This window comes from Camponotus vicinus, unplaced genomic scaffold (assembly GCF_025532165.1).
Source record: "Camponotus vicinus isolate PSW18456_S1 unplaced genomic scaffold, iyCamVici1.0 SCAF_9, whole genome shotgun sequence".
In the NCBI taxonomy this organism is placed as follows: Eukaryota; Metazoa; Arthropoda; class Insecta; order Hymenoptera; family Formicidae; genus Camponotus; species Camponotus vicinus.
In genome coordinates this window covers 1,952,221-1,978,378 of record NW_028141981.1, presented here as the reverse complement: position 1 = coordinate 1,978,378, position 26,158 = coordinate 1,952,221, and the positions used below count along the sequence as shown (strand labels likewise).

The 26,158-nt window shown below is 36.9% G+C and overlaps 2 protein-coding genes across 4 annotated transcripts in view; one reads left to right on the top strand and one right to left on the bottom strand.

The window, feature by feature from the left end:
- LOC145977422 (band 7 protein AGAP004871) overlaps positions 1–26,158 on the top strand; it is a 171,427-nt gene that overhangs the window by 119,155 nt on the left and 26,114 nt on the right. The gene's annotated exons all lie outside the window — the stretch shown is intronic.
- On the bottom strand, positions 1,925–21,770 carry LOC145977416 (LHFPL tetraspan subfamily member 6 protein). 2 transcript variants are annotated; one of them, XM_083109385.1, is made up of 5 exons: positions 20,315–21,770; positions 16,113–16,231; positions 11,593–11,768; positions 10,686–10,781; positions 1,925–8,860 (listed from the first exon to the last, which is right to left on the bottom strand). In XM_083109385.1, exons 1-5 carry the CDS (start codon positions 20,402–20,404, stop codon positions 8,727–8,729), a joined length of 615 nt encoding a protein of 204 aa, XP_082965511.1. In that variant the 5' UTR covers positions 20,405–21,770; the 3' UTR covers positions 1,925–8,726. The 2 variants fall into 2 exon arrangements, with proteins under 2 accessions (XP_082965511.1, XP_082965510.1); XM_083109384.1 differs by having other exon boundaries at positions 10,686–10,784; positions 20,315–21,766.

Here is a 26,158-nt window from a genome sequence, read left to right as displayed (position 1 = left end):
TCATCAACAAGACGTATCTGATAGAAGCCACTTTGGTTAAACCAAGCAGAATTTCTAGTTATCATAATAAAACTCGATTTTTTATAATTAGAACTTTAATAGAGTTTACTACAAGGATTTGGTTAGTATTTTCTAGTTGGATCTATAAAAAACTTCTTGTTTTATGAACTAAACATGGACAGAGTGATGCCATTTTTTTTTGTTAAATTTAGTATTACCAAGAGAATTTGGTAAATTTAACAGGAAGAAATTAATCATACTCATCTGGTAATTCCTAAAGAAATTCTGATTCGTCCATTTTTCAACAGATATACTGATTGAATCAGATTTCTAATTAATGTAATCAGACTTTTTTCTCAGTGTACCTTCTTTGAATTCATCTTATCATTTTTATCGTGAACATTATAACATCTTTTTCTACATATAATAATGTCATATGTGAACTATGCTAAAATATGCTAAAATCTTCGGTTTTATCTGGTAAAAGAAATTTGAAGAAAGGAGAGAGATTGAAAGAATAGTTATATAATGAAACGTCAAGTCAATTTGACGCAAAACGTTACGATGATCTAATAACAGCTGACAATTTTCCATTGTTAATTACAATTTGCTGAAGAAGCGTGCGCGCAACTATCAGCAAATGTCGGCTAATTCCGCCGTCTGTTCTCCGCGATTGTTCTAACGAGCAAACTCTAATAAGCGTTAGCGTTCTTGCGGAGTTCAGAACACGAATCGCCTGCCCGCGGGGATCTTACCGTAGTCACGGATTACCTTACTTTACCTCTCCTCCGGACTCCTATGGAACGCCTGGTCCGCAACCGCGAAAAGTCTTCTTATTATCGCGTATTAATTTCTGCGAATAGCTTCGGCCTTCTTTCAAGTTAGGATTCGGATCATACATATCTACGAAAACCACGCGAAGGACCGACTTGAAATATTTTTCTTCGAGTTCTCCTTTCTAATTTCCTCTTCTCTTTCCCTTTTCTCTCGCGAATCATTTTTTATATAAGTAAAGTTCCAAGTTAAATTTTATCTCATTATTGAGAGCTTCCGATAAGTATTATTACATTTCTTCTCGCAAATAAATGCATTTGGCAAAAAGTTGCTCCTTATTATTTGTACTTTTATCATCGTCATTCTCGTAATGTCTTCCGTTAAACGATTATTTTCAAACAGAACTGTACTTTTAGAAAACACACATTATTGAGATAACGCAATTCTTTCCTCGTGTATTTTATTCCAGTTCGTTTTAATATTATTCTACTTTATGTTTATCTCTTGCATATCTCTCTACACAAATATTATCGAGTTAATGAAGCAGAAATTTTTCTCCGCGATTGTAATCGATCCAATCCATTCGCCTGCATACAATGCAGCTTCCTTCATCTTCACTTATTTCGTCATCTATCTTTATCGTGACATTGATTCGTTGCATTATCACGTTCCTCTCCTCCACTTTTCTCGCCCTCTCTCTGTTTCGATGTCATTATCCTCCTCTACCTTCTCTTCTTCGTTACACTAGTCCGCTTATAGGAAACTGCTTCATGCCGTAAGAGCATTTGTTCTCAAAAGCGATCTTTCCCATAAATCCTCTCATCTTATCCGTTCTATTCGAGAGAAGATGATGAGATTGACGAAAACTACATTCGCAATTAGGTCGTTATAACACGATGATTGAACGATTACTCATGAATACATGTGTGTACGTGCAAAATGAAAAATATTCAATATATTAAAGTATTCAAATACACAAAATTATAATGCAAACACACTTGAAATTAAAAGGATTAATTTTTAATTAAGTTATAATAAAAAATGTCAAGAGAAAATAATTTTTAAATTGATTTATTTCTATCGAACACATATATAATACATATATTAATTGGGGAGGAAGAATTGGCAGAATAATTGATACAATAATTCGTCATTTTTTATATATATATATTTCCTTTTTATTATAAAATATATTAATACCTAACAAAAAATTTACATCGGATGAATACATATAATAGTATGTACACAATCGTCGTTTACAAGGAAATAGTCGTGGATGACGGTACGAAAGAAAGACTAATTCTAATAATGTGCCCTATATCGACATGTTGTATAGCACATATCATTGATTTTTGCAATCAGTGGTGTGTGAAAATAAAAACAGATGATCCCAATTAATTGTGTGTCGGATTGCACATCGAACAGCATTTATTTACCTTCACGTTAAATGCATATGCGCGCTGTTATTTACACGAGCTCTAACTAAACACGCTCGTCACGCTCCTTTGCATTTTATACAGGCGGATCATGCGGGTCTCCAAATATTTTATATACACTCGATCTTCTGTACGAGTGCAATCGATGATATCTGATTAATGTATTTTCCCGAACAAATTATAAATTATAAATAATATTGCATAAACGCGTTTGACGTTATGTACATATTACAAAAAATTGTATAACAATCTTAGCCGAAATTAACATTGCGGATGCACACCAAGGTCCAACAAATCTCAACATTTTTTTTCATGCTACTTCTGTCCTTTCTCTTCGTCTAACTTCTTGAAACTTTAACGAATAAATTTCCATTCTTTTCATTCTAAAGGAAAAAGTTGGAAAAAGTTGGAGGCAACTCTGAATGTCTCGTGGGTTTTGTTAGATCTTAATATGCATCATATCAGAAAATTTACATTTTTCAAAAGCAAATATCGTTAGTTCGAAAACCCTTCTTCAGCATATCTGCTTAAAATACTGCTATCAGCGAAATATTGTTACTATGTTCCAGCATCTAATCACGTGCGCGTTTAATATACATTAACGAATTACCTTTGGAAACAATTATCTGTGTCGCTGAAACATATTGATTATGAGGATACTATATGACGAAATTCCACGTGTGAAACACGTTATACAAAACAATGGAAATTTGCATAATTAAGAGAAATTAACACTTATGAAATAAACAAAAACTATACATTTAATAATATTGAATTTAAAATGAACACGAATCATTATTTTAATGAAAAATTTATTGCCTATCTAATTATATTTAAGTTTTAGCTATAAAACTCTAAAGATTAAATCGGGTATGCAAGGATATCAAATCGAATACAATTTTGTGCAACGTGCTTCTCCGCGAATGTCATAAAATAATTTGATAAAACTATGATGCTTATTTACTAACGCACAATCTTTTTTTTACAAAACGATAGATGTAACAGCAATGGTCTCTCATTTTCTCTTCAAGAATTCATATTTACACACGCACTTACAATGTACCGATCGAATTAGCGTGGTCCTTAATTCCTCCAATATAAATCGCACTAGATGACAATACGTTAATATAGTTAATATTCGGTACACTGATTCTGATAATATGGTCAAAGATGAAAAATGTACATATAACGACATTTGGGAAGCACGATAGATTACGGCTGTCATAATTTGCCTCGTCGATTTCATATACGCTCGGATATATCGATCATGGCTCGGCAAATTTAGACGAAAGAGGAAATAGAAAAGTCTAACTTTAAGAAATCTTATCTTTGTTCTCGAACACATTTTCTCCTCTTTTATGTAAAAGTCCTCTTAACATTTAATATATCTTTCATACTTTCAATCTGTCAAAAATTCAAAAATCATGTAGCCATAATAACACTAACTAACAATTGCCCCCAAGGATGCTGCGAGAAGGATAAACAAACAATTAAGGATACGATAGATGATAACCGATCGATCGAATCCTTATTGCCGACAATGATAATCGTCTTACGGAGTTGCTAGCAATTCGGATTAATCACAATCACTCAGCCATCGCTCAGACGCTCGGGAAACACCGTCAACCAATATCCTTCATTATTGGATCCCGCATCGAAAGTGTCAAATTAGCGAGAAAGCTTTACGCTGTTCGATCACAGGCAGGAGCTAATCAAAGGGCACATCGCTTCGCATGAAAGATGAATTAGCATAGCTCTTTTGCGCGATCTTGCATCCAAACAATTCAATTTGTAATCTTTCTATTGGATCAATAATAGCATAATTCAAGAATGGGAATTAAAATGCAATTAACTAAAATTATCAAGAATACTGGGAAAAAGAGCTGAATTTTATATCAGCGCAAAATTTAAAAAAATTTGTTTTTGAACACCATAACCAGGAAGAAATTAAGAAAATGTAGAAAAAAGAATACAAGAAAATCAAGAATCATAGAAAATTGTAGTTGAATTTTGTGTGCAAGAATAATAAATTAGGATCAAATCATTGAAATAAGTAAACCACATATTACGTAAATAGCGATAAATAATTGCAGTAGCAATTTAGATTAATAATTGCGGAATTAATAGACTTTAAAAATACTTAATAAATAGCACGACAAAGGGGAGATTGTTTGATTGCACAATCAATCGCTATAAATTGTTTTGCGGCCACGAGACTCACATAACGAAACTTTGTAAACAGTGGAGGTATCGAAATCGTTTAAGAGTTGTAAGAAGTTTCTTCTTCGAAATTGACATTTCTTGATATACCATCGTACGGACGTGTAATCGCGTTATCTATTTTCACGTCATCTGTCACCGCTCGTGAGAAAAATGCGAATGCGATGAAACTCTTGGATCTGGTTATTGTTCATATTTTTGCGATGGCAAAAATGAATATAAATGTATTGGACAATTCTCGCAGACGTTTTTAAGTAAGATGTAGTTTATCGTTGTTCTCACTTTTCGTTGCCGAGAGACCGAATTACGGTAGGTGGAAACGGCTTCAGCGAAATTAAGATTAAACGGAGGTGCGGCGAGAGAATAAACCGACACAGGAATTCGCTCGCGACCCTTATGGCCTCTCTAAGGACAACTAGGCAAGGTAACCGGTTACAAAACGGTACGTTTATGGAGACAGTGAAATGGCCGCCACTTGCTCTGCCCAGTCACGCGATAAGTGCTCGTGAGTCGAGCGAGCGAAAACACGAGGACGGAGAAAAGGGAACGATGGGTTGGCTGAAACATTCCTCGTTCTGCTCCCGAACCGTTCCTTCTCGCTCAGGCTATCGTATTTCTCTCCATCTCCCCTCTTTCTTTCTCTCGCAGGTAAACCGATAGCTCAATTAGTCACGAGAACGAACTCGCTTTTCCGGCTATCTCTTTTCCCCACCTTCCGCATCGGCCGGCAGTGGTCGCAGAGAGAAATGGCCGGGCGAGTCCTTAGGTTAGGAAGGAAGGCGGAAGTCGATAAGAGGCAAAGTGGAATCGGGCAGCGGCGTGTGGAAGCGCGTAACGAAAAATGGAAAGGGACCGGCGTGATACGAGAATGGAGGAGGAGAGCGGAAGGCAAGAGAAAAAAAGAAAGAGAGAAAGAGGAAACGGGACGAATGAGAGACGGGATGCTGGAGGATGCGCATGCGACCGGGAGAGGTTTTACCGCGAAAGTTTCTCAAGGGAGACGGTACATCCGCTCTACGAGCGAACAAACCGACCCGAATCGATCGATAGATCCCGAACCAGCAGCTCGTTTCCTTCCCATTTTTTTCTCTCTCTCTTTCCCTTACTTTTTGCTAAGTTTCGCTCGGGGGACGGTACGTCGACGAAGCCTAAAGTTATAGCTCGCAGAGAAACACGATGCAGTAGTTCCACCTCTTTTCTGTCAGCGAATCACGACTTAACGAACGAATCGAGTTAGAGACTTGAGATGCGAAGTCACTAAAAGTCTGTTGGAAAATAAGGATATGACGCGCGCTGACAGATGTGAGAGAGGAAAATTTAAATGGAACTAATAATATCGATTGTCAGCTATATTATAGCTTATATAATACTGTCGATCTTATTCGATATAATATTTGATATCATATATAATTTAAACTTCAACTTTCCATCTTTTTTAAAAGTGACATTCTCGATCTATAACACGTTTATCAGTATTTACGCATTTTGTTCTATCCAGATTGAACTCACAAAGCACGTAATCCAAAAAGCTTTCAGCAGTTTTATGACATCTTTGCCAGTTGCGTTCTAGGCCACCCTCGGGAAAGCCATTGTCAGATACAATATGACTTTGTTTTGTCAATAATGGATAGTAGAGATATTTTTCGAATTTGTCACAATCTCCATGGTCCGCATATGTCGAATGCATATTGATGGAGAGAGAGAGAAAGAGAAAGAAAGAGAAAGAGAGAGAGAACGAGAGCGTGTACCAGAATCAGTAACCACATCAACGCGGATTCTTTTATTCACGGCGAAACAATTTTTATCAGATACATAACCACGACGAGTATGTTATTTCGCGCGCAACAATACGCGTGCACGCATGTGTGCGTGCGCGTGCAGCAGAAAAAAAGCCGCGATTAATCCCCGATGCAAGAAGTAAGCGGTGCATGGAGATCCCATGCGTGCTCCGATCTGTTTGTTCAGCTTGGATTTTTATCCGGCCAATAGCGGTGCCTTCACCGAATAACGTGCGCCCATCGTTTGTACGCGCCATTCCGTCAACACGTGAAATTCAACCGCGTCCACAATTGTGAATTTCACTGAGGCTACACCTATATACCTTGGTCACATACATGCATCCCGAATATTACATTTTTACATCGCGCACAAATACCGCAGACTATTTTTTACCTGAGAGTCGTATAGGATGATTCAATATTCGTGAATGCGAGACTCCGCGACCGAATTGCACAATCCTTTTTTCCTCAAAAAAATCCCGGAAGCACTGATTATTTCTGGATTTTTTAAAACAGCGAAAAAACAAAATGTAACTCTGATGAACAAAATGTAACTCTGATGAAATGTATCTCTCTCATAAAGATCACATTATTTGTGATATTTATAAATATTACGATTTGTAATTAAAGTACAGATAAAAGTCCAAACGAGGAGGCAGATGAAACGTAGAACGAGAAAATACTTTTCTTAACCGGTCGATTCAATCTTTCGATTCTTTCGTTTGAAAAAAAAACGAAGTCAAGAAGATCTGCGGATAGTTTAGATAGGAGCCGCGATACAAATAAACTACTACCCGCAGCTATAGAAACCCAGAACTTCGACCCTTCCTGATCCCTTTATCTTTTAATTACGCGGATTTCGCTAGCCGCTAAATTTTCCGCGTCTGGCTTAAACCCAATTTTCTCAACATTCTCTCTTGCGTGCGCGATTCAATATGGAGAACAATTACTTGTTTGATAGAGTAGCTCCACGTAAGAATTTCCTACATATAAAACGCAACACTTTTCTGTTATCCTATAAAATGATCAGGTAAAGCGATATTTTACGCGAAAAATAAATATGACATGTATTATCCGAAAAAGTCTGGGATCTTACATTTAGAAAATTAATAAATTTTAAGAGAAAACACTTAAACGCACACTGACAATCATCGTTTCGCCAATATCGTTATTTTCACGAAAAAAATAGCATCTTGAGGAAGGAATCCGAGACGAGGATAAATAAGAGAAACGTACAAAATCTCTGGAGAGTCGAAACGTTCTCCACGTCTATGCGATCGATATATCCGAAGGGCTTCTTCGGGACCGTGGGATATACATAGCGATTTCCCGTCTTCGAAAGGAGGGTGCGGTGAGTCCACCTGGATACCGTGATCGTTATCGACGCATCTGAATGCAAAGTCCCGTCGCGAAAAAGATGTGTATGTATGTGTTCGTATTTCTCCCGGTCCGAATCCTTTCGCGCCACCGTGTATACGCCCGGCAAGCGAATTGAAAGTGCTGAAAGGCGAATTGCCAATTGCTTTGTCGCTTCCACCCGGGGCTTACTACGGCACCAAATTGGAAATACCGTAGCAGTTCTCGAACAGTCTGCGCCGCGAAACAAGACTATAAGATTCACTTTAAATATATACATACGTACATATACAGGTCGCGTATGCTATATACAGAGGCACAGAATTTGCCTCGAGAGGGTAGATATGCGTTAACCTGTCAAAAATTTAATCAATCTTTCGAGAACCAGACTTCGAATACAGTTCTTATATTTTTATTGCGTAAAATTATCCAATAATATTAAAAAAGAAATTATCAAAATGGCAGAAATTTTTTTACAAACTCTTTGTACAAAAGAGAACTTTCTTACAATTGAGCAGAGACCGTTTTTCCCTCGCTTGTAAAATTATTTATCACTGTGGATCGTATACTTTTCTCGTGTTCGACAGATGTATGATATATTCAAAGTGCACAGAGAGGGGGAAATTAATTTTTTCAAATTGTCAACTCGTACCTACCCACTTAATCGTTCAATAATCAATCGTTTCGTTTATCGATGAATTATGTTACGAGCGCGACGCTCATTTATAGCGTTCGCGCCGACCGTAGCGTGAGACGTGTCAATGGGAAGGGGTTAGTCACGCATATGGCGCGTTTGCGTTAAACCATGCACTAAATCTACGTGAAATCGCAAAAATTTGCATTCTCGCCTCGAATCGAAAAATACACGTACGTAAAATATGTATGAGATGCGAGCTCGCACGCAACTCGCAGTCGTCACGCTAGTACGCCGCGACACAAACAAAAACATCCCGCGTAAACGTGCGACGTGTTTATATATGCGCGGGATGACATATGTGCATCTCGTTTCGCGCCTCGACCCGGATGGGCGACGGAGGGTCGCATACTTACGCACGGCGTATGCACGCAACAGGCGCGATGATCAACAAACCGTGACGATGGAGAGCGTGGTGGTCGTCTTCGGCGAGGCGTAGGCGTGAATCGACTGCGAGTATCTCGATTGTCAAATGCGCAGGGGATCCGTGTGCGAATTCGTGGGCTTGTGCCGCGCCGCGCAGAAGCTCAGGCCGAAGCACAGCATCAGCAACGCCACTGAGCCGACCAGCAAGTAGCTCGACCAGGACACCGAGCACTTTCCTGAAACAGATGGCATCCGTCTGTCATCGACTCGGCGAGTATTCTGCGGCGTCATCACCCCCGGGAATTCCCGGCGAATAGCTCAGCGGCCTAATCGTCGTGCCGAGAGGGTGAATCTGATCGCCGTAATGGCTTAATTAGTGGCTCGCGGAGTAAATTAATAAGCCGACATAAACGGATTTTACCCCACGAAATAGGTGTTGCTCCGAATGGCAAAAGTAAACTGTCAAAGTTATTTCTTCGTTTTTTCAAAGTTACAATTAGAAGAAGAATTATTTCTTTTTAATAATTAATAAAATATACAGTTGAGAAAAGAGATATTATTACGATATATTTTAATTGCTAATTTTTTCTTAATAATATTTTTTTTAATATTATTTTTTTTAATATTATTTTTTATCACTTAATATTATTTTCTTTTTCACTTTATAAATAAATGATTTCGCGATAGCGATAAGAAAAGAAAAATATTATTTGATTTAAACAAAATAATAATATCAACGTTGGCGCAAATTAATATCGATATTTTCAATTCAGCATTAAAATAATAGAGATGTTAATTACGAATGTAATGCCTGGAAATATATAATTCTCGTCAAGTCAGTTAGCTTTGAATAATTTGAACTATGAGAACCTTTGTATTTCTATTAAAGTTTACAAATAAATCCAATTTAACTCACAGGAGATATCGTTTAACAGACGGAACGTGCTATCGAAATATATACATCCCGTCATCGCTTTGACGTTTGGTCTGACTCACCATCGGTCTATTCCCATAGTATTCACCTGGGGACGCTTGTCACCTTCGCGTCGAATATACAGAGCATATGGACTACATTCTCTCGATCAGACAACTCTACAAAATCTTGTCGATAAAAAAATGAACACGCTCACGTTAAATGTCCCGGAATTTTTTCGGAATTAATTTCGCATCGATAGTTTTTTTTTTTCAAATATATAATCAGCTTTCTGCAATTCTATTTGTAAAATATCGAAGCGTCGATAAAATTTTTGAATCACAAGAGAAAAATTAAAAATTTTTTGATACGAGAATTTTCTCTCTTATACAAGGCAGCGCACGCCTGAATATAAACAAATATTTCCCCTAGTTATATCGCGTGGCAAATCTATCGGATGCAAATTTAGTATCAGGGATGATCCTGCGGAATACAACAACGTACGCATTCGCAGTCACGCCGGCAAATCCACGGCAAATCAATAACAATCCCCCGGGTATTGAAAGGCAAATCACCACCGGATCGTCTATGTCGAATCAGATCGTTACGGGCAAGCTGGAAAATTACGGGAAAATCAGAGGAATTACGCTCGAGACCGGCGTGACGTGGATTGCGCGCCCCCGCAAAGTTACAAGAGCCATAAGTCTCGACCGGTTTACGTAAAGTCTCGGAATGGCTGTAGGTCGTTGAGTGCTCCGTAAAACGTTCCGGGAATTCGCCTGCGAAAATGCGGAAACTTCCACCACCGATACCAGTCCGTTGTCGTTGTCGTCGTCGTCGTCGTAGTGTAACGTCTTAAGAGTAATCACGTACAGACACACGTCCGCGGATTTCTGCTGCGCCACATCGAAACGGCAATTTCTCCTTGAAGACGTCGTTAAACTAGGAAACGAGCAACTAAAGCGCAACTCCTGCCCCTCCTTCCGTTCGCGCACGAGTTCCTCGAGCGTTAATTAGTTATCGAATTAGATCGATAACTCGCGCCGCATTCCGCCGGAATTAAGTTCCGGACTGCCATTCTACGCTCACCGTATCGTTCGTATCGCTACGCGGAATACGAGTACCGAATACGGGCGAAGAGTACTCACCAAGATTGTAAACATTGGCCCCCTTCCCGCAGGATTCGCGTACCTCCCGATTATCCCAGCCGATCGGATACATGATCAGACCGCCGCATATCATCGCTGCTGTAACAAAGAGATAAAAATAGTCAATGAATTATAAATTATACGACGGAGAATTTATAATCTACTTTAAACGAGGAGCGTATTTATAGGTTCTATTTATCCATTTTTCCGTTAAAATACTCTTTGCAGTTTTCTGTCGACAGTATTATGTATTAATTATATAAAAATGATAAACACACACATGTTCAAATTGCAAAATTGCGTGTCACACACTTACTTGCAAGATAGAAATATTTTAAAAGGAAGAAATAATAGCGAATTTTGCGACTTCAACGTTATGTCATACGTTTTTCTCTCGAGAAATCAGTATTACGAGATCCCCAACGTCATCCCGCATCGATCATGTCGTACAGAGCCTGCGGGCGATTCTGTCATTTTTCGAAAGCGACCCTCGAACGCAGGTAGAAGCAAATCGAGAACAACGAACTAACTTGAAGCGCGTAAATGGAATACGTCAATGCGCTGGAAGAAGGATGACGTTACCATGATATCTATTTTATTCAGGGACAGTTCATTATTTTGTCGCGAGATGTGAATTTCTCGCCGGTCCATTACCTTCACCTCGCATCAATTTGATGTCACCAGACGAACTGTTATTTTTAAAGGTGCATTATCTTTTCTTTTATATTCGAGATATAAAAGGAATTTAAAAATTCTACATTTTATACAATTCAATAATATATATTTTCCTTTTTCGCATAATATGATCATGATACGTTGTTAACGGCTCATTATATCACGTAATAAATGAAATTAATTTCGAATGAAATTATTCAATTGAATTACAAGGCGCGTATGTGACACTCACCAGCGAGCAATTGCAAGGAACCAAGAACTCTTGTGTGTTTCGGCGTTTTTAGAATGTGTGGGAGGAATGATGAGGCCGCTGCAAAAAGCGTCAAAGCACCAATCACTGCGATCGCGACGCCGATTCCCATCATGACTGTACTCGCCTGCCACCAGGCACTCGGTATATCCCAAAAGCTGTAATGTAACATCAATCACGATAATAAATTTCTGAAATCACTAGCCGTTTGTTAAATATTTACATTTTATTTATTTCGAAAATTATCTAGTTTTATTAACCGAGAAAATTGTAAGATTTGTAAGTATTTTTTGCATCTAAAATATATTTCCGCGTAATATTAAATTATAATTAAAAGGAAAAAGAGAAAACGTCAAATTGGACAAGCTTTTGCATGAAAATGTTTTATTAATATAATGGAACAATTCGAATAAAGCTCTAATCGACGTATTTATCGTAAGCTGGAATAAGCTTTATTCATTATATTATTTACGTACTCATAGTTGTTCTACATTAATTAATATAACAACGTATACGGCTTATATGACAAAATTAGCGCGGATTTATCGAGCCAATGTTTCAAGCAAAACGAAAAAGCAAATATATTTTATTCTAATTACATCCCGATGTAATAATATTACGAGAACTTACTCAAACGTGAAATTATATTGTATTTTGATGTATGTAATGAGTTAAAATTTTCATGGCGAAATTAAACAAAGTTTAGCTAAATTATATTATTACTTTGTAATTTTGAATAAATGCGATGATTAATAATTAATTGCATTATTTTATAAATTGGAATATTAAAGCGATTTTCCAATTTAAATTTTTCTATTAGAAGCTCGACTCAAATTTTTTAAATATAGAAAATATTTTGCTACAACGAGATTTATTGTTACAACAAACAATCAGTATTACATAGCAACTGCGTAGAATGCAATAATGTAAACTTTAACTTATGTTATTATTATAGTAATTCGAAAAATAAAAATTGAATATTCCAACTAAAAAATTAGAGAGATTGTTAATATCGAAAAAATGCACATAAATATGCAGTATATTTTTCGTTCTACGCAAATATTTTTCGCGGGAGATATCGTGGCGTAAAATATCGTATTATCTGTTTTTAGCTTCCCAAAGTTTTGACCCGTTAAACTGACCAAATGCAATATTTTTTTCGCAGCGCGCATTCTGACGTAAAATATCGTATCGTTCGCTCTTTTGTTTCGAAAAAATGGAATATTAATCGTAGCCCCAACGCTCTGTCTATATAGCTATAAATATTCTACCTATTACTCTCGTAAGATTTTCTTGATAATTTCTGTTATATTAACTATGTTAATTAATTATAAACATGATTTTAAATAGCTAATTTGATTTTGATGCTTTGTGTCAGTAATATTGAATTGTTCTAATTATTTCATGTATTTCAATCTTGTTAAGTAATAGAATAATAGATAATATCTAACAATGTAATAATATGAGTGTTATCTTTTTACAATTTGTTTTTACAAATTATTTTTTCCGTAAAATTTATAATAAAACAATTGCATAAATTTTCGAGTTATCGTAATTCCATGTCGAGAGATAACGAGTCTATCACAGAAACTGATGAAATTATCGAATCAATTCCGGCAGAGACCAAAGTTGCATTAGCACTTATACCTATTATATTGGTATGAGAAGAGAGAAGTCATAGAAGCGGATTTTATTTGATAATAATTTGATGATATTTATAACAAATATAATTTCAACGTATCTAGATTGCGATACTATTGACACATATAAATTGCATTGAAAAACATATTTCTTCATATCAAAAAAAGGAGAAACGATATCAAATTCTTCAAAGGAGATTTATTATCAAAATTAAGGATAGACATTCTGGAAAGCTTACCGACATTTTCCCGGAGAATTGAACACAAAATTACGTATTGCTAGAATACATACCGCGCGTCTCGCTATATTCAATTGACTCTCTATTGAATCAAATCTGGCAGAGTAAGTAAAACTTTGCTCGGATGGAGTACATCGTCATCGCGGTGAAAAAGAAAGAAGAATGAGGAGCTTCGCCAGAGATGGTACTGACACCGACGAAGTCGACCTACATACGAATTTGCGAAAATTAAATCAGCGATTGCATACGCGAGATATACATTTTTATCGCTTTTCCACAGCGCACTAGTGAGATCTCGTGTGCAAAAAATATACCTGGAATTAAATTTGCGGGTGACTCATTGTTAGCGCTTGCCTCCCTGTATCGTATTCTCGATGAGAGGAATATGTTTTATAACAATACCTTTCATAGATAGAAATGTACGGAAACAAAGCAATGTATGTCATAATTTTAATCCTTAGCTTATTTTATAATTTTTTGAAAGATTTAAATATTATATTAACGTCGCAAAACATTTTTATTACATTCTCTTTAAAAATAATTTTAAAACAAAGTATATTTAAAAAAAAAACAGATAAAGTTTCTGTTTGTCCATTGACGAGTGTTTTGAAAAATATGCAATACTAGTACACGCGTTAACTTTATTTTCTATGCTTTCCATCATTGTACACGTGCTGTCATAAAGTAGGTTGTCGGAACAATTTCCATACAATTCTCCGTTGCCAACGTCATCAATATATATTGCTGAACCGACTATCACGTGTTGTCTATTATAATTCATATAATATGAAAATTTCAATTCTCTCAAGTGTTTGTGAAAAATGATTAACCGAAGGGAAGTTATTATCGATTCAAGTTAAATCAAACTCGACATAAATTATTCTCACGATCACGTACGGTGCAAATTGTCAGCCGAATGCACAGCGTTGGATCGATAAAAAAAAATAGGACGAAACTTCTATAATTTATCACGGGTCGTTGCATCACTTTTGCCGCGTAAAATATGACGCGTATTTTCGACCGCGTCTATCCAAATCCTCTTCTGTAAACGGGCGCTAGTCGATAACGGGCGATAATACGAATGCGCGGAATAGTCCAATTCTTGTTTTTAACGCTTTCGTTAATCCTACGAAGCGAATGCGGGGATTTGGTATGCATCGTTTAACTGCCGCGATCGGATGGAACGGTACTCGAAAAACACATGACTCATGGATACCTTAATACATCGCATTCCCAAAGCGCAATCCAATTCTATTAATCTCGCGCGCTTACACACCGTTACTGCGATAATTGTTATTCCCGTTATTATCATTATCGGTGCCATAACAGGAATAGAACACAATCCAACCTCTGTATATTCTCTGATTAATTTACTGTATTAATATTAATACCGCTATAATTACTATTAATATTAGGAAAATCTGTTTTAATGTATACTAAATGCAGGTTACATGTAACCTGCATATATTTTTTGTTAAAATGTAATTTAGAATATCATAGTTTATTATTTCTTTTAGAGGAAAGAGATATAGCTGTTGAAAATATGCATAGATGATCAAATAACTAACATTTAATTCAATTATTCGTACGCATTCAAAAGTTAAAATAAATGGATCTCGAATTAATCCCTGTATTAACAACTGAGAGAGTCTCTTTTATTTGAGTAAAGCAATCAAAGAGTCATTATTTTGACTGAATTTATAATATTTCATGTAATTTCTTGTAATTTCACATTTTATGTAATTTCACATACAAATAAGAAAGAATCGCGCCATTTCCCTTTCTACTTTTTATAATTTTCTTTGTTAATAATGGTGTTCTGTATAGTTTTAATGCTGCGAGTCAACCACGATTTTTACGATCGTTCATAAAGAAAGTTTTTACGCTCCGTTTCCCGAACGAGTACTAGCGCGGAATTATTCTGGTCGCGCGACGCGAATTATACAAGTCACTTGAGCTCGGTTGAAATTATTCGGATTCACTTCTCGAACTCAAATTAACCCGTTGTCGAATTTTAAATATTCATCCTCGTGCCTAAAACGCGAGTATGTATAAAATTACTCTCTTTATCACGCATAGAAAAAATTGTATAATTAAGGTGCCTTATATAATAATTCGCAATAAAATCCCATTTCTGAATTATGTTCTCAATTGGACTATATTATAATAATTATTTATTAATGCAGAAATATATGTTTTACTAGTACTTATATATGTCTTATCGATTTAATATTATTTTGAAATATATTTGATTTATTTTTTTCATATTCTTTTACATATCTTTTAATTTTTTCTAAACTTTATTCCGTATCGCTTATACAACTTGATATAACTTTAATTACACGTATAAAAATTTATACATTTTATGCGCATTTTATGAATGTAATTATCGTTTTTTTTAAATTATAACCTCATGAAATAATTAAATTCATATTCAATTAATAATTTGAAAGAATGAACGAACAATTTGCAGTAGATCTTTCACGTCTCGCATAATCTAACAATAAAAGACACTTGACGCGCAAGCTTTGCTCTTTTCACACCTAGGAATCGCAGATGAAAAGGAATCTATATTTATAGTGCTTTAAGAGATATGAGAATATATTAATGTAAAAATACATACCTGGAATATCTCGCGCATTCGTAAACTATCTCGGGCGTGGTGTTAGGGGCCCTAATTCGCGGATAGTTGCAACGTCGAAAGGAACTGAAGTACGCATCCGCCTTTCCCAGTAGTCGTCCCTAAAATATACAAGATCGCAAAAACGGCAATTATGTTACTGCGTTTTAGCGTAAGATTTTATAATAAGATTTTATAAAATAGAAAGAATTAGCTAACTATGGACTTGGTAAGATTTAGAAGAGGCGTACTTAAAATTATATAATATTAATAAAAAAAATTGAATGGAACTCATAAATATTACAAGAAATTTTGCAACTTCATTTTATATTTTTTTAACGCAATCTTTTGCATCGCACATTATCAAATAAAAAATAATAATAATAAATGAAAAGTGTAAATAAATATTAAATAGATAGTATATAACGTTATTTAAATATTGCTCATTTCTGACACAGAAATTCTTGCATCGATTAAGTGCATTAACATCTAGAGCAAAATACTTAGGTATTCTATGTATTTTATACGCGAAACTCTCTCTCTCTCTCTCTCTCTCCGTATTACAGTACAGTGTATATTGAGAAAATTTTCTCCCCTTTCTAACAAATTTTACAAGCGGCGCCAAAGAAACGGGAAATGTCTCGCCGCCTTGTTTGAATGCTTTTGATTGCTTCTCTTAATACGGAAAAAATATAACGCAACCGTCTATCGGAAAAGGACGAGGAAGAGGAAGGAGGTCGTAATAAGCTCGCTTGTCGTTTATCAAATGCCGTTTTCTTTCAGAGAGCTCGTTCTTTTCGCATTTATTTTCATTAACAAACCGTAATAAAAGTCCCCGAGTTAAATTGCACGATTTTGCAAACAAGTTCTTTTGTAAAATATTTCAATATTTCATATCCTAAATAAATGTAAAATATCGAAAAGTTATATTTAATAACTAACATTACAAAAGAATCATATCAGTCATTTTTTATTATTCTTTTTTCATTTTACAATTTTTTTATTATTCTTTCTGTATTGAACTCGATTTTCCAATGTAATAATAAAAAAAGATTAAATAAAAAATAAATTACTATTTAAACAAACTTCTGAAAATGATCATATTATATTTATATAAAATACATAAAAAATTTATTTACAAATATTTGATTTATGTTATAAAATGTTAAAAAAACTTGTATGCATTTTTTACACAATTAATAAAATCTAGAAAAGATAATAAATATTAACAATGAAAATTGTATGAAATAAAGAAAATAATTGGTTTTAAACGTTTTCGATAAAGAGATTTTTTTTGCAAACTTCTCTTATAAAAATAAATTCTTTCAATGACTCTATAATGCAAACTATTACATTATCAATTTTAAACAGTATAAATAAATTCTTAGAAAGAAATGGAATATTCACAATCAATAATATAAGATTTTAGAAAAAAGAAAATTGTGTGTAAATATATTAATGTGCAGAAATATTAATTTTGTCATTTTCCGCACCTACATCTTATAAAAAAAATTTGTAACAAAATTATACAAATCAGTCGCCTGGGTGAGGCAAAATAGATTTATGAAATAAAGAAAGCCGGAGATCCATAATCATATAATTGATAGATAGAATTTTACTTTTCAAGAGCCTTTTTCGTTTATCATGCGATGCGGAGAATATGAACAATTTGGTCCTTCATTGGAAATTCCATCTGAATAAGACTTCGTTTGTAAACTGTATTTTGTATCTGCAACAATATTGAGCAAACCAGGATCAAGTAAAGGCAAGTAGTCGCGCGAAGTGCAAAGTTATCCTACCCAACGGTATTCGTTCCATCAACTTCTCTCTCGACCAAGTTGCCGGTGCCCGAAGCGTTCTTGTCTCGTTCGAGAATCTTGTACGCGTAACGAACGTCTCGGTAAGTTTCAAGGACCGAAATTTTGCCTCGCATCACGGCCAGAACATTGTTACACTTGTTGACAATGCTTGCTACGCGATTACATCTCAAAATCATTCTATTATCCGAATTACACTGTACATATTGCAAAATAAATTATATCGTTCCGGCATGTAATCATAATTGTCACAACTATCATAATTGGTATACTTTGTACAAAAGTACATTTCTTAATCCCAGTTTCATACTTTATTAACACTCACAATCTTTTACATTAATAAAAAATGTATAAATAGATTCGAATATTTCTTTATCATATTTCTTATAGATCTACGAGATATTTTGTACCAAAGTACATTTTTAATCCCAATTTCATACTTTATTGACATTGCATAATCAAGTTTTACATTAATAAAAAATGTGTAAATAGGTTTCAATCTTTCCTCATATTTGTTTTAACGCTGAAAGATATTTCTTACATATCTTTCGTCATAATTTTTCTCTGCTTCTCGACTTTTTTCGCCGGTTAAGTCACAACACGGAATAAAAGCTCCGTATTAAGACGCGTATACCGTAGAATTAATGTTTCAGTTTTCGTTGTTTCGTTTGCCGTTTAAAACGAAGAATCCGATTACTATCGCCGCTCCGCGATCCATCTTGTCAGACGACTCGAGCTTGTTCGATTTCTCACGTTTTCTTTGCCGTTCTCCTTCTCTTATTTCTCTAGCTTCTCTGCTTTTCTTATTTTTCCCTCCAAGTTGTTCTTTTCTCATTCTTTTCTACGCTTTCTCGTGTCTCGCTTCTTTGTCGCAGATGCCGGTATCTCATTTTACATCTCGCGCACACGAACGAAACGATGTGAAAATGAAAAGTAAATAGTACGCGCGAGATAATGTCGTATCCTCTCGAATAACATTGCAGTCTTAACATTAAAGCTCAGGTGCAGAAGCGCTTTAAAGCAAAAATCCGTTAATCCGTATTCTAATGGAAATACACGTTCTATCTCCGGCCTTCAACTAATTTATTAAAATACATCGATACACGTGTAATCGGATTACACTTAATTACGCGGCAGAAATCAAGAATTAATGGATATTGTGGAGTATAGTAGCCGTTGCGCGTCGCTCTCAACATTCTGCGCGAAACTCGACCTCGACGAGTGTTGAAATTCGAGTTTACGAGTTTTAGCCATTCGATTTCCCGATGAATGAATCCCCGGAGTGATAAATGGACCGTCGGTCGAATACTCGAATGTACGAAGTGTGCGGACCGAAATAACGTAAAAAAAAAATATATAAACTCTATCTTCTCGTAAACTAGACCTTAACATCAAGATGGAATCGTTCGTTATTCAATAAACTTAACGTGTCTTATTGCAATCGTGAAACGTTCGCGGCGCGTCGTAAGCTCACGAGAATCTCGATACCGATGTTTTACTGGCCGCGCATGCAAATTTCTTCGGTTTTATCGCGATGCCTTAAATTGCTTTACGATCGTGCCGAAGAAATTGTCGGAGTCATCAAAATCGTCGATACAAAACCCCTCGACGACTCCCCGGAGAGGAAAAACGATTTTCCTCGCGTGTTCGTATAAATCGTTGTCGTGTACGTTACACGAATAAAAGTCCTGAAGATGCGCGAACTATGATCGTACAAAATCCGGAATGATCCTTCGGCGAAGTTGCACGAACGCGAAAACGACGTCGTACAGTTGTACGATGGAACGAGGAAGTGTCGCTGCGGCAAAGTTCCACTCGATAAGTATAATTTTCAAAGTTGCCAGTTATCGCCTAAAAAGTTATCGGTTATTTTGTAGCTGTTATTCGCTAGTCGTGTGAAAATCGCGCGCCGGGAATCGTCAATATGTGTATCGTCGCGGGGGAGGAAGCTAACCCGGTTATAACCGATAATAATGCTATTCTATCGTGTTATTTGATTCGATAGTATATCGTGTTCGTATTTATCGACATGGCTGCTTTATCGCGCCATTAATATCGCACGTTAATGACCATCAAACATCGAAGCGCCACACGGTGCAATAGAGAGATATTGATTTAATTATAAGGGGAATATATATTTATAGTGCTAGTTTAATATCTAAGGACGGGAGAAAGAAAAGCGAGAAAAATTCATTAATTATCATTATCATTAATTATCTACGGCTGCTTCGAAACTTTCTTAAATTCCTTTGAGATTATCCAACTTTGCTCCAATCTTCAAAAAATTACTCCATGACGCTAAAAAGTTAAAGAACACTCTCGCAGGATAGTTTTGACTTTTTGTTCGTAAAGTGACATAACATAATTAAGAGCAGAATCATCGCTTACCTGAATCCAGTAAGGCATGTAAAAACCGGCGCACGCCAGAAACGAGGCTACGGTGGACAGAGTAGCCCACAGCACGCACAGCACTGTCATCTCATCGGTTTAAAAGCGTCCGCCTCTCTCCCTCACGCACCGCTGTTCATCCTCCATTCGTGGATAATTATCAAGGTCTCCGAAAGTGGCGCCGGGGATCTCGATTACGTACTCTCATCCGCGAAGAGCGTCCTTCCGTCCGATCCAACACCGACAGCCGTTTTCGACAACGTTGATCCGTCGTCTCTGTCGCTTTTAAATCGCCCCCTCTTTATGTCATGGCTGGCAAAAGGCACCAATCGATCGTGCAAGTGACATTTATTAGGGTATTGATGGTCTTGTCGCGGCTCGCTTGATGCTCGCTAGAGGGGGAGAGGGAGAGCGATCAGGGTCGATCGATCTCTTAATCGTGGATCAGGTCATATCCGCGTTCTCTTTTCGAGCATGAATGCTTTAATCATCGTCCCCGATCTGCGTCGTCGTTTCCCGCTGGTGAAAACCTTCGACTCGTCGTGGTTAATTCGACCTCTACGAGATTATCCCGCTCGTAAAACGTGACCGAGAGTATCACTTCTTCGAATGAGTCACGCAGTTAATTCCCGTTCCGTAATATGCTTTGCACCTCGGAAATTGATATTGAACGACGATGAAACGAGGGCAGGATCCCTCAAGTTACCACGTATTTATGTGCATGGAAACTAATAAGAAAGTTATACTTCCAGACGATCACCAGCTACATGAAGTTTCACGACCGATCTGCTCCATTTTGACACCGTAATGCTGCCAACAAGATTCAAGAAGTTCATTATTCATTAAAACTTGCTAACGTTGTTCCTTAATGATCTCGATGTATATTCTAGACTGTCTCATCACTTCGTATCGATCTAGTTCACCGATCGAAACGCGGCGCTTGTTGAAACACGTCCGGCGATAAATCCGCAATTCGTCGATCACATCCTTCACTTTTTCACTCTCTGCGTCTCGCTGCTATTTTATCAAGAGATATTTTCATCGAGACTTAATTTCTTGCAGCGATGGTACCTCGTTCCGTTGCCAGACGCGCTCTTCGCCGTTAATTATAGACCACCACACCACGGTTCACCACCCACGTTGCGTGCCCGATAAGTACCATCCGTTTCGGAGCACACGCACTTTTACGTCCACGACGCGGGAGATGTCGAAAAAATCACACGCAGTGTTTGATGATTAAGATTTCGCACGACGATCGAAATTGAATTTCAATCCGATTTAGATAATCCTTCGGAATGAACGGAGACGAGACGACCGACGACGAGGAGAAATGTAACGTGCGCGAACGTCCGACGTCGTCGTCGTTCTCGTCGTCGTCGTCGTCGCGCACGGCGCTGCTTCGTGGCTGCGACTGAACGGTTCCGTTCTCCACATTCAGCGCGTTCCTCCTCTCTCTCTCTTCTTCTCCTGCCCACCCGCGCCGCGTCGCGACCGCACTGCGTGGGAGAACGAAGAGCGCCGCGACGCAGCATCCCGCCTCTCGGACATCTGGCGGGCACACGGCCGACGGTGTACACGCGTGTACATTGCAGGAACGTGTGCGTGCGCAATGTATGTAACACGTGTACGAATCACATTGTCGACGTACATGTTTGTTAATGGAGATCAAATAATCGCCCGTCCTTGTCTCCAAGTTTCCGGCGCGATGAATACGCGATGTGGCGAACCGCGAAGAAGCAAATGATGATTACGGGACATTGTCCCGTGCTGGCCTATTTTTTGTTGGTTATTACGCGATGACAAGGTTCATTGTTATCCCGCTGCTCTTTGAGCATTAATCATGCTTACCTGTTTTTTTGTTTTTTTTTCGACGCGTACAACGACATGTCAATCGATAGGCTGACGGACTTTAGGGTCCCCGGTGTATCAATTTAGGGATGAAGAGCTCGACGCTTCAGTTGTTAAGCACTCAGCCAAAATAACTGAGGGTTTATACCTATATGTTGCAAAATTCAAGGCAAGATAATAAAAATATTGTATTGATATCGAAACTTTTCGAAAACTTAAATTTTATCTTGGTCTTGGCTGATCCTTTGTAACAAACATCTCGTATTGTCATGTCTCCATTTTATTAACAATTTTTATCCAATCCGAACAATTTAAAATAATATTTAACATAATCTGTATAGCAATTATTAATCGTTTGTTTAATTCACCCAAAGCATAATATATATATTTATTTATTTATATTTATATTCGTTATCTATATACGAAAAAGCAATTGTATATAGCCAAAATGCAAACGCGATTCACATATATACATTCAGAGAACTGCGTACGCAAAGTTTTGTATTGTTAAATAATTGTGTGAAACTTTATATTGTTTATTGTATTAAAATTTTAAATTTGATAATATAAATGTTTTTATTGAATAAAATGGAATAAAATTTTGTAAATTGGCATATAATGATTTTTGTCTCGAATTTCGAGACAAAATAATATCAAGTCTCGGTATCTCGTGTAACCTTATTTTAATGTATCGCGATACATACAATCGCGATTTATACAAAAAAGCCTCTCGACTTTTATATTTAAATATTTATTATACACACGATACGTTATAACTTATTATTAAACGTTATTAAAGATTACAAGCGGTTTCAATAGTCCATGAACAGAAAGTGAACAAATGAAAGACAGTAAAATAACTTTTGATAACCAAACTCTTGGCTCAGATCCAAAAATAATAAAGAATGATTTTGTTTCCAAACAATAAAAAGCAGAAATTTTTATTATAAAAATCTTCTATACTTAAAACACTGAAGCTTATAATTCTCAATGAATATATGTAAGCCCCAATTCCATGTATATCGATTTGAGGTATTAATGCTGCGTTGCACCCTCCTGACATAAAGCCCCCAAAATCGAAATTGAAAATAGCTAACTAATTAGAACTACTATTAGACTATTAGAATATTAGAAATTAGAGAATCTCGTGAGTTCAAAAATAAAAATATTATTTGAAAATTAAAAGGACGCATCTTCAATATCTCGCAAAAAGTTAATAATTTTTCCTTGGCATTAAATTTTGTTATTAATTATATGTTTTTCTAATTTATACATATACATTTATTACTTATTTATATCTCTTTAACTTATATACTATATATACAGACCACTTGATGTTGATGAATCTGCCAACATATTGTTCCGATTAGTTCTGCTCTACGTCCATCGTGGTATCTCGTTAACATTTCCATCATCTATCATAGAGACATAGAGATGCTCTCGTCCATTCTCCCCGCTATCGACGGACCTGAGTGTCCCTTTTGGCACCGCTATCAGTCGCATTAGGAAAATGAACCGGTTTTTTTTTCTTTTTTTTTACGAGCATCACGTGACAGATATAAAGAGACACTACAAAGCCTGAAGAAATAAGGATAAGAACGAGACCGGAAAATGTGGCAGAAAAAAAAGAGCAGACTGACAACTCGGAGCAGAAATGGCGACGATGTAACGTTTCATTTCGCGTGGAACAGTATAAAACTTTCTATTCTGCCGAGAGAAAGAGTGTAACCAGCGCTCGTTTACGCACGTGTACGTATACAAATTGAGGCGACCCGACAGCACAAGCAGAGAGAGCAAAGTACGTAGACAATTTCGGAATAAAATCTCATTTCGGTGTAAATATCATCGAGTTTTACCGTTATGCAACGAGATACCTCGTTTCTGCGAGCATACCTTTTTTTATTATATTATATACATTTTTATATTATCGATCGCGACATCACGACAATAATTTTAATTATACGCAGAGAGTGTGATATTATTCAGAGATCAAATAATATTTTATATATATTTTTCTAAACGTTCAGCGAACATTCGCCGTCAAGCGTTTTCAAGAAAATCAACTGAAAGGAAAATCCGAGATGAAACGACGAATGCAGCGAAACTTTTGAAAACGGAGAGCAAACTCTTTGCCTACAATATCATCGCGGTAGACCCGGCTCTTCTTCCGCCGTCGAACGAGAAAAGCACTATCCCCTCAAACAGATTATGAGTCTCGGATTTATTTTTACGGCCGGCCAGATCCCAGCGTCATGGACGTCGAGGCAAACTGATACCGCTCTCCCTTGATTCGATAGCGGTGCTCCGAATCACGACACCGTGAAAGGTATGGCGGCTCCTTTTCTGTAGGAAGCAACGCGAGCGAAAATAATCATCGTCGAACGACGTCCAACAGTAGAGGGAATCAGCCGGAGATTAGATCCCCCTTTTCATAGGGGATATGGCATTATAACGCTAAAGCAACCGTATGTACGAATCGGTTTTAATACGTTTTCGCGTTTTATCACAAACCGCACGCACGGGCGGCTGATCGCGCGTAGGAAATTAAGATACAGAGACGCGCATGGGAGATCTCTCATTTCTCTATCTCTCGCTCTTATCTTCCTCTATTTGCTCGGATAATGAGCTCTTCCAGTCGCTGTATAACCGTCGGCGCAACGTTTAACCTTGTGCCAACTGTAGGGACGTTCGTGCAGAAGATGCGCGTAGAATAACGAACCGTTATTTCCCGCGATTCCGGGCAAATTACGTATCGCGCTAGGATCAAAAGACGGGCAGCACTTGAAAAAGATGATTTATCGGATAGCGGCGCCGCGCTTCCGGCTGTTATTCCGGTACGATGCGTCAAACGAAGTGCCCCGGGCGCGAATCTTTATCTCTCTCATCTTGTGATAAGATAGATTTTACAAAAGATCGCAAGCTTGGGATTTACCCGATCTCCTTTCGACTCGCGCGCGACTACTGGATGGAGAAAAGAATCTTATCTTCGAACGTACGCGGTCGCGAGGCTGCCTGCTGAATAAATACAGGTCGAGATTCGAGTCCTACTGCGAAAATTCTGCAATTCGTCTGGCCGGACTCGAAAGAGTCCGTAAGATGTAAGATACGGGGATTTAAAAACGCGCGGGTGCGGAAAGGAAAAAAGAAGAGCGTGAAAATATCGAGAAATCATATCGCTTTATTAAATTCCATGCAGGAATATTTTTACAGGAAGCTTCCTGAAAGGAAGAGTGAATAAGTATCTCAAATTTGCGAATACTGCGGAACAATTATGAGCAAGAACGTTCTTCTTACGTAATATTTATGCGAAATGTCTACAAACTCTCATCTCATATTTTAAATAAAATACAAATATATACAATACAAATAGTTCACATTTTACTTATATGACGCGAATTAATCTAATAAAAACTTTAATATAAATTTATAAATTAAATTTAAATAATTTAAATTTTCGCAAAAAAATTGGCGGTTACAGACTCGCGTACATAAGCACAGAGAAACTTGCTCGTCCTTTCGCGCACACGCGACAAATGACTGCGTCCTTCTCTTCGCGCTCGATCGAATTAATCGTTTCACCGGAAAGAATTCATTTCCCCGTAGACGCCTAATTACGCGCTTTTTCTCCATCATTCTACCCATCCGATCTATTCCCAAGCATCTAGTACGAGAGAGGAAGAGAGTGAGTCGTGTGCTTTCCAATAGAAAGAATCGGTCATGAATCACTAGTGAAACGAACTTGATGCGGAAGTTAAAACAACGAAAATTCTTCTTTTAGTTAGGAACATTACGAATGATTGATCTTTTGTTGGAAAGATTGAAAAATTGTAGTAATATTGCTATAAATTAGCATTATACGTCACGTAACTTGTTCAATATTGCTGTCGAGCACTGTTCGGCGGTGTTTGGCCATGCCTTCAACGAATTCTTCTGGCGTAGCTTCGACTTAATGGTCGCCACATGGCTCCACATTCCAGTTTTAACGCTTATTTTTTT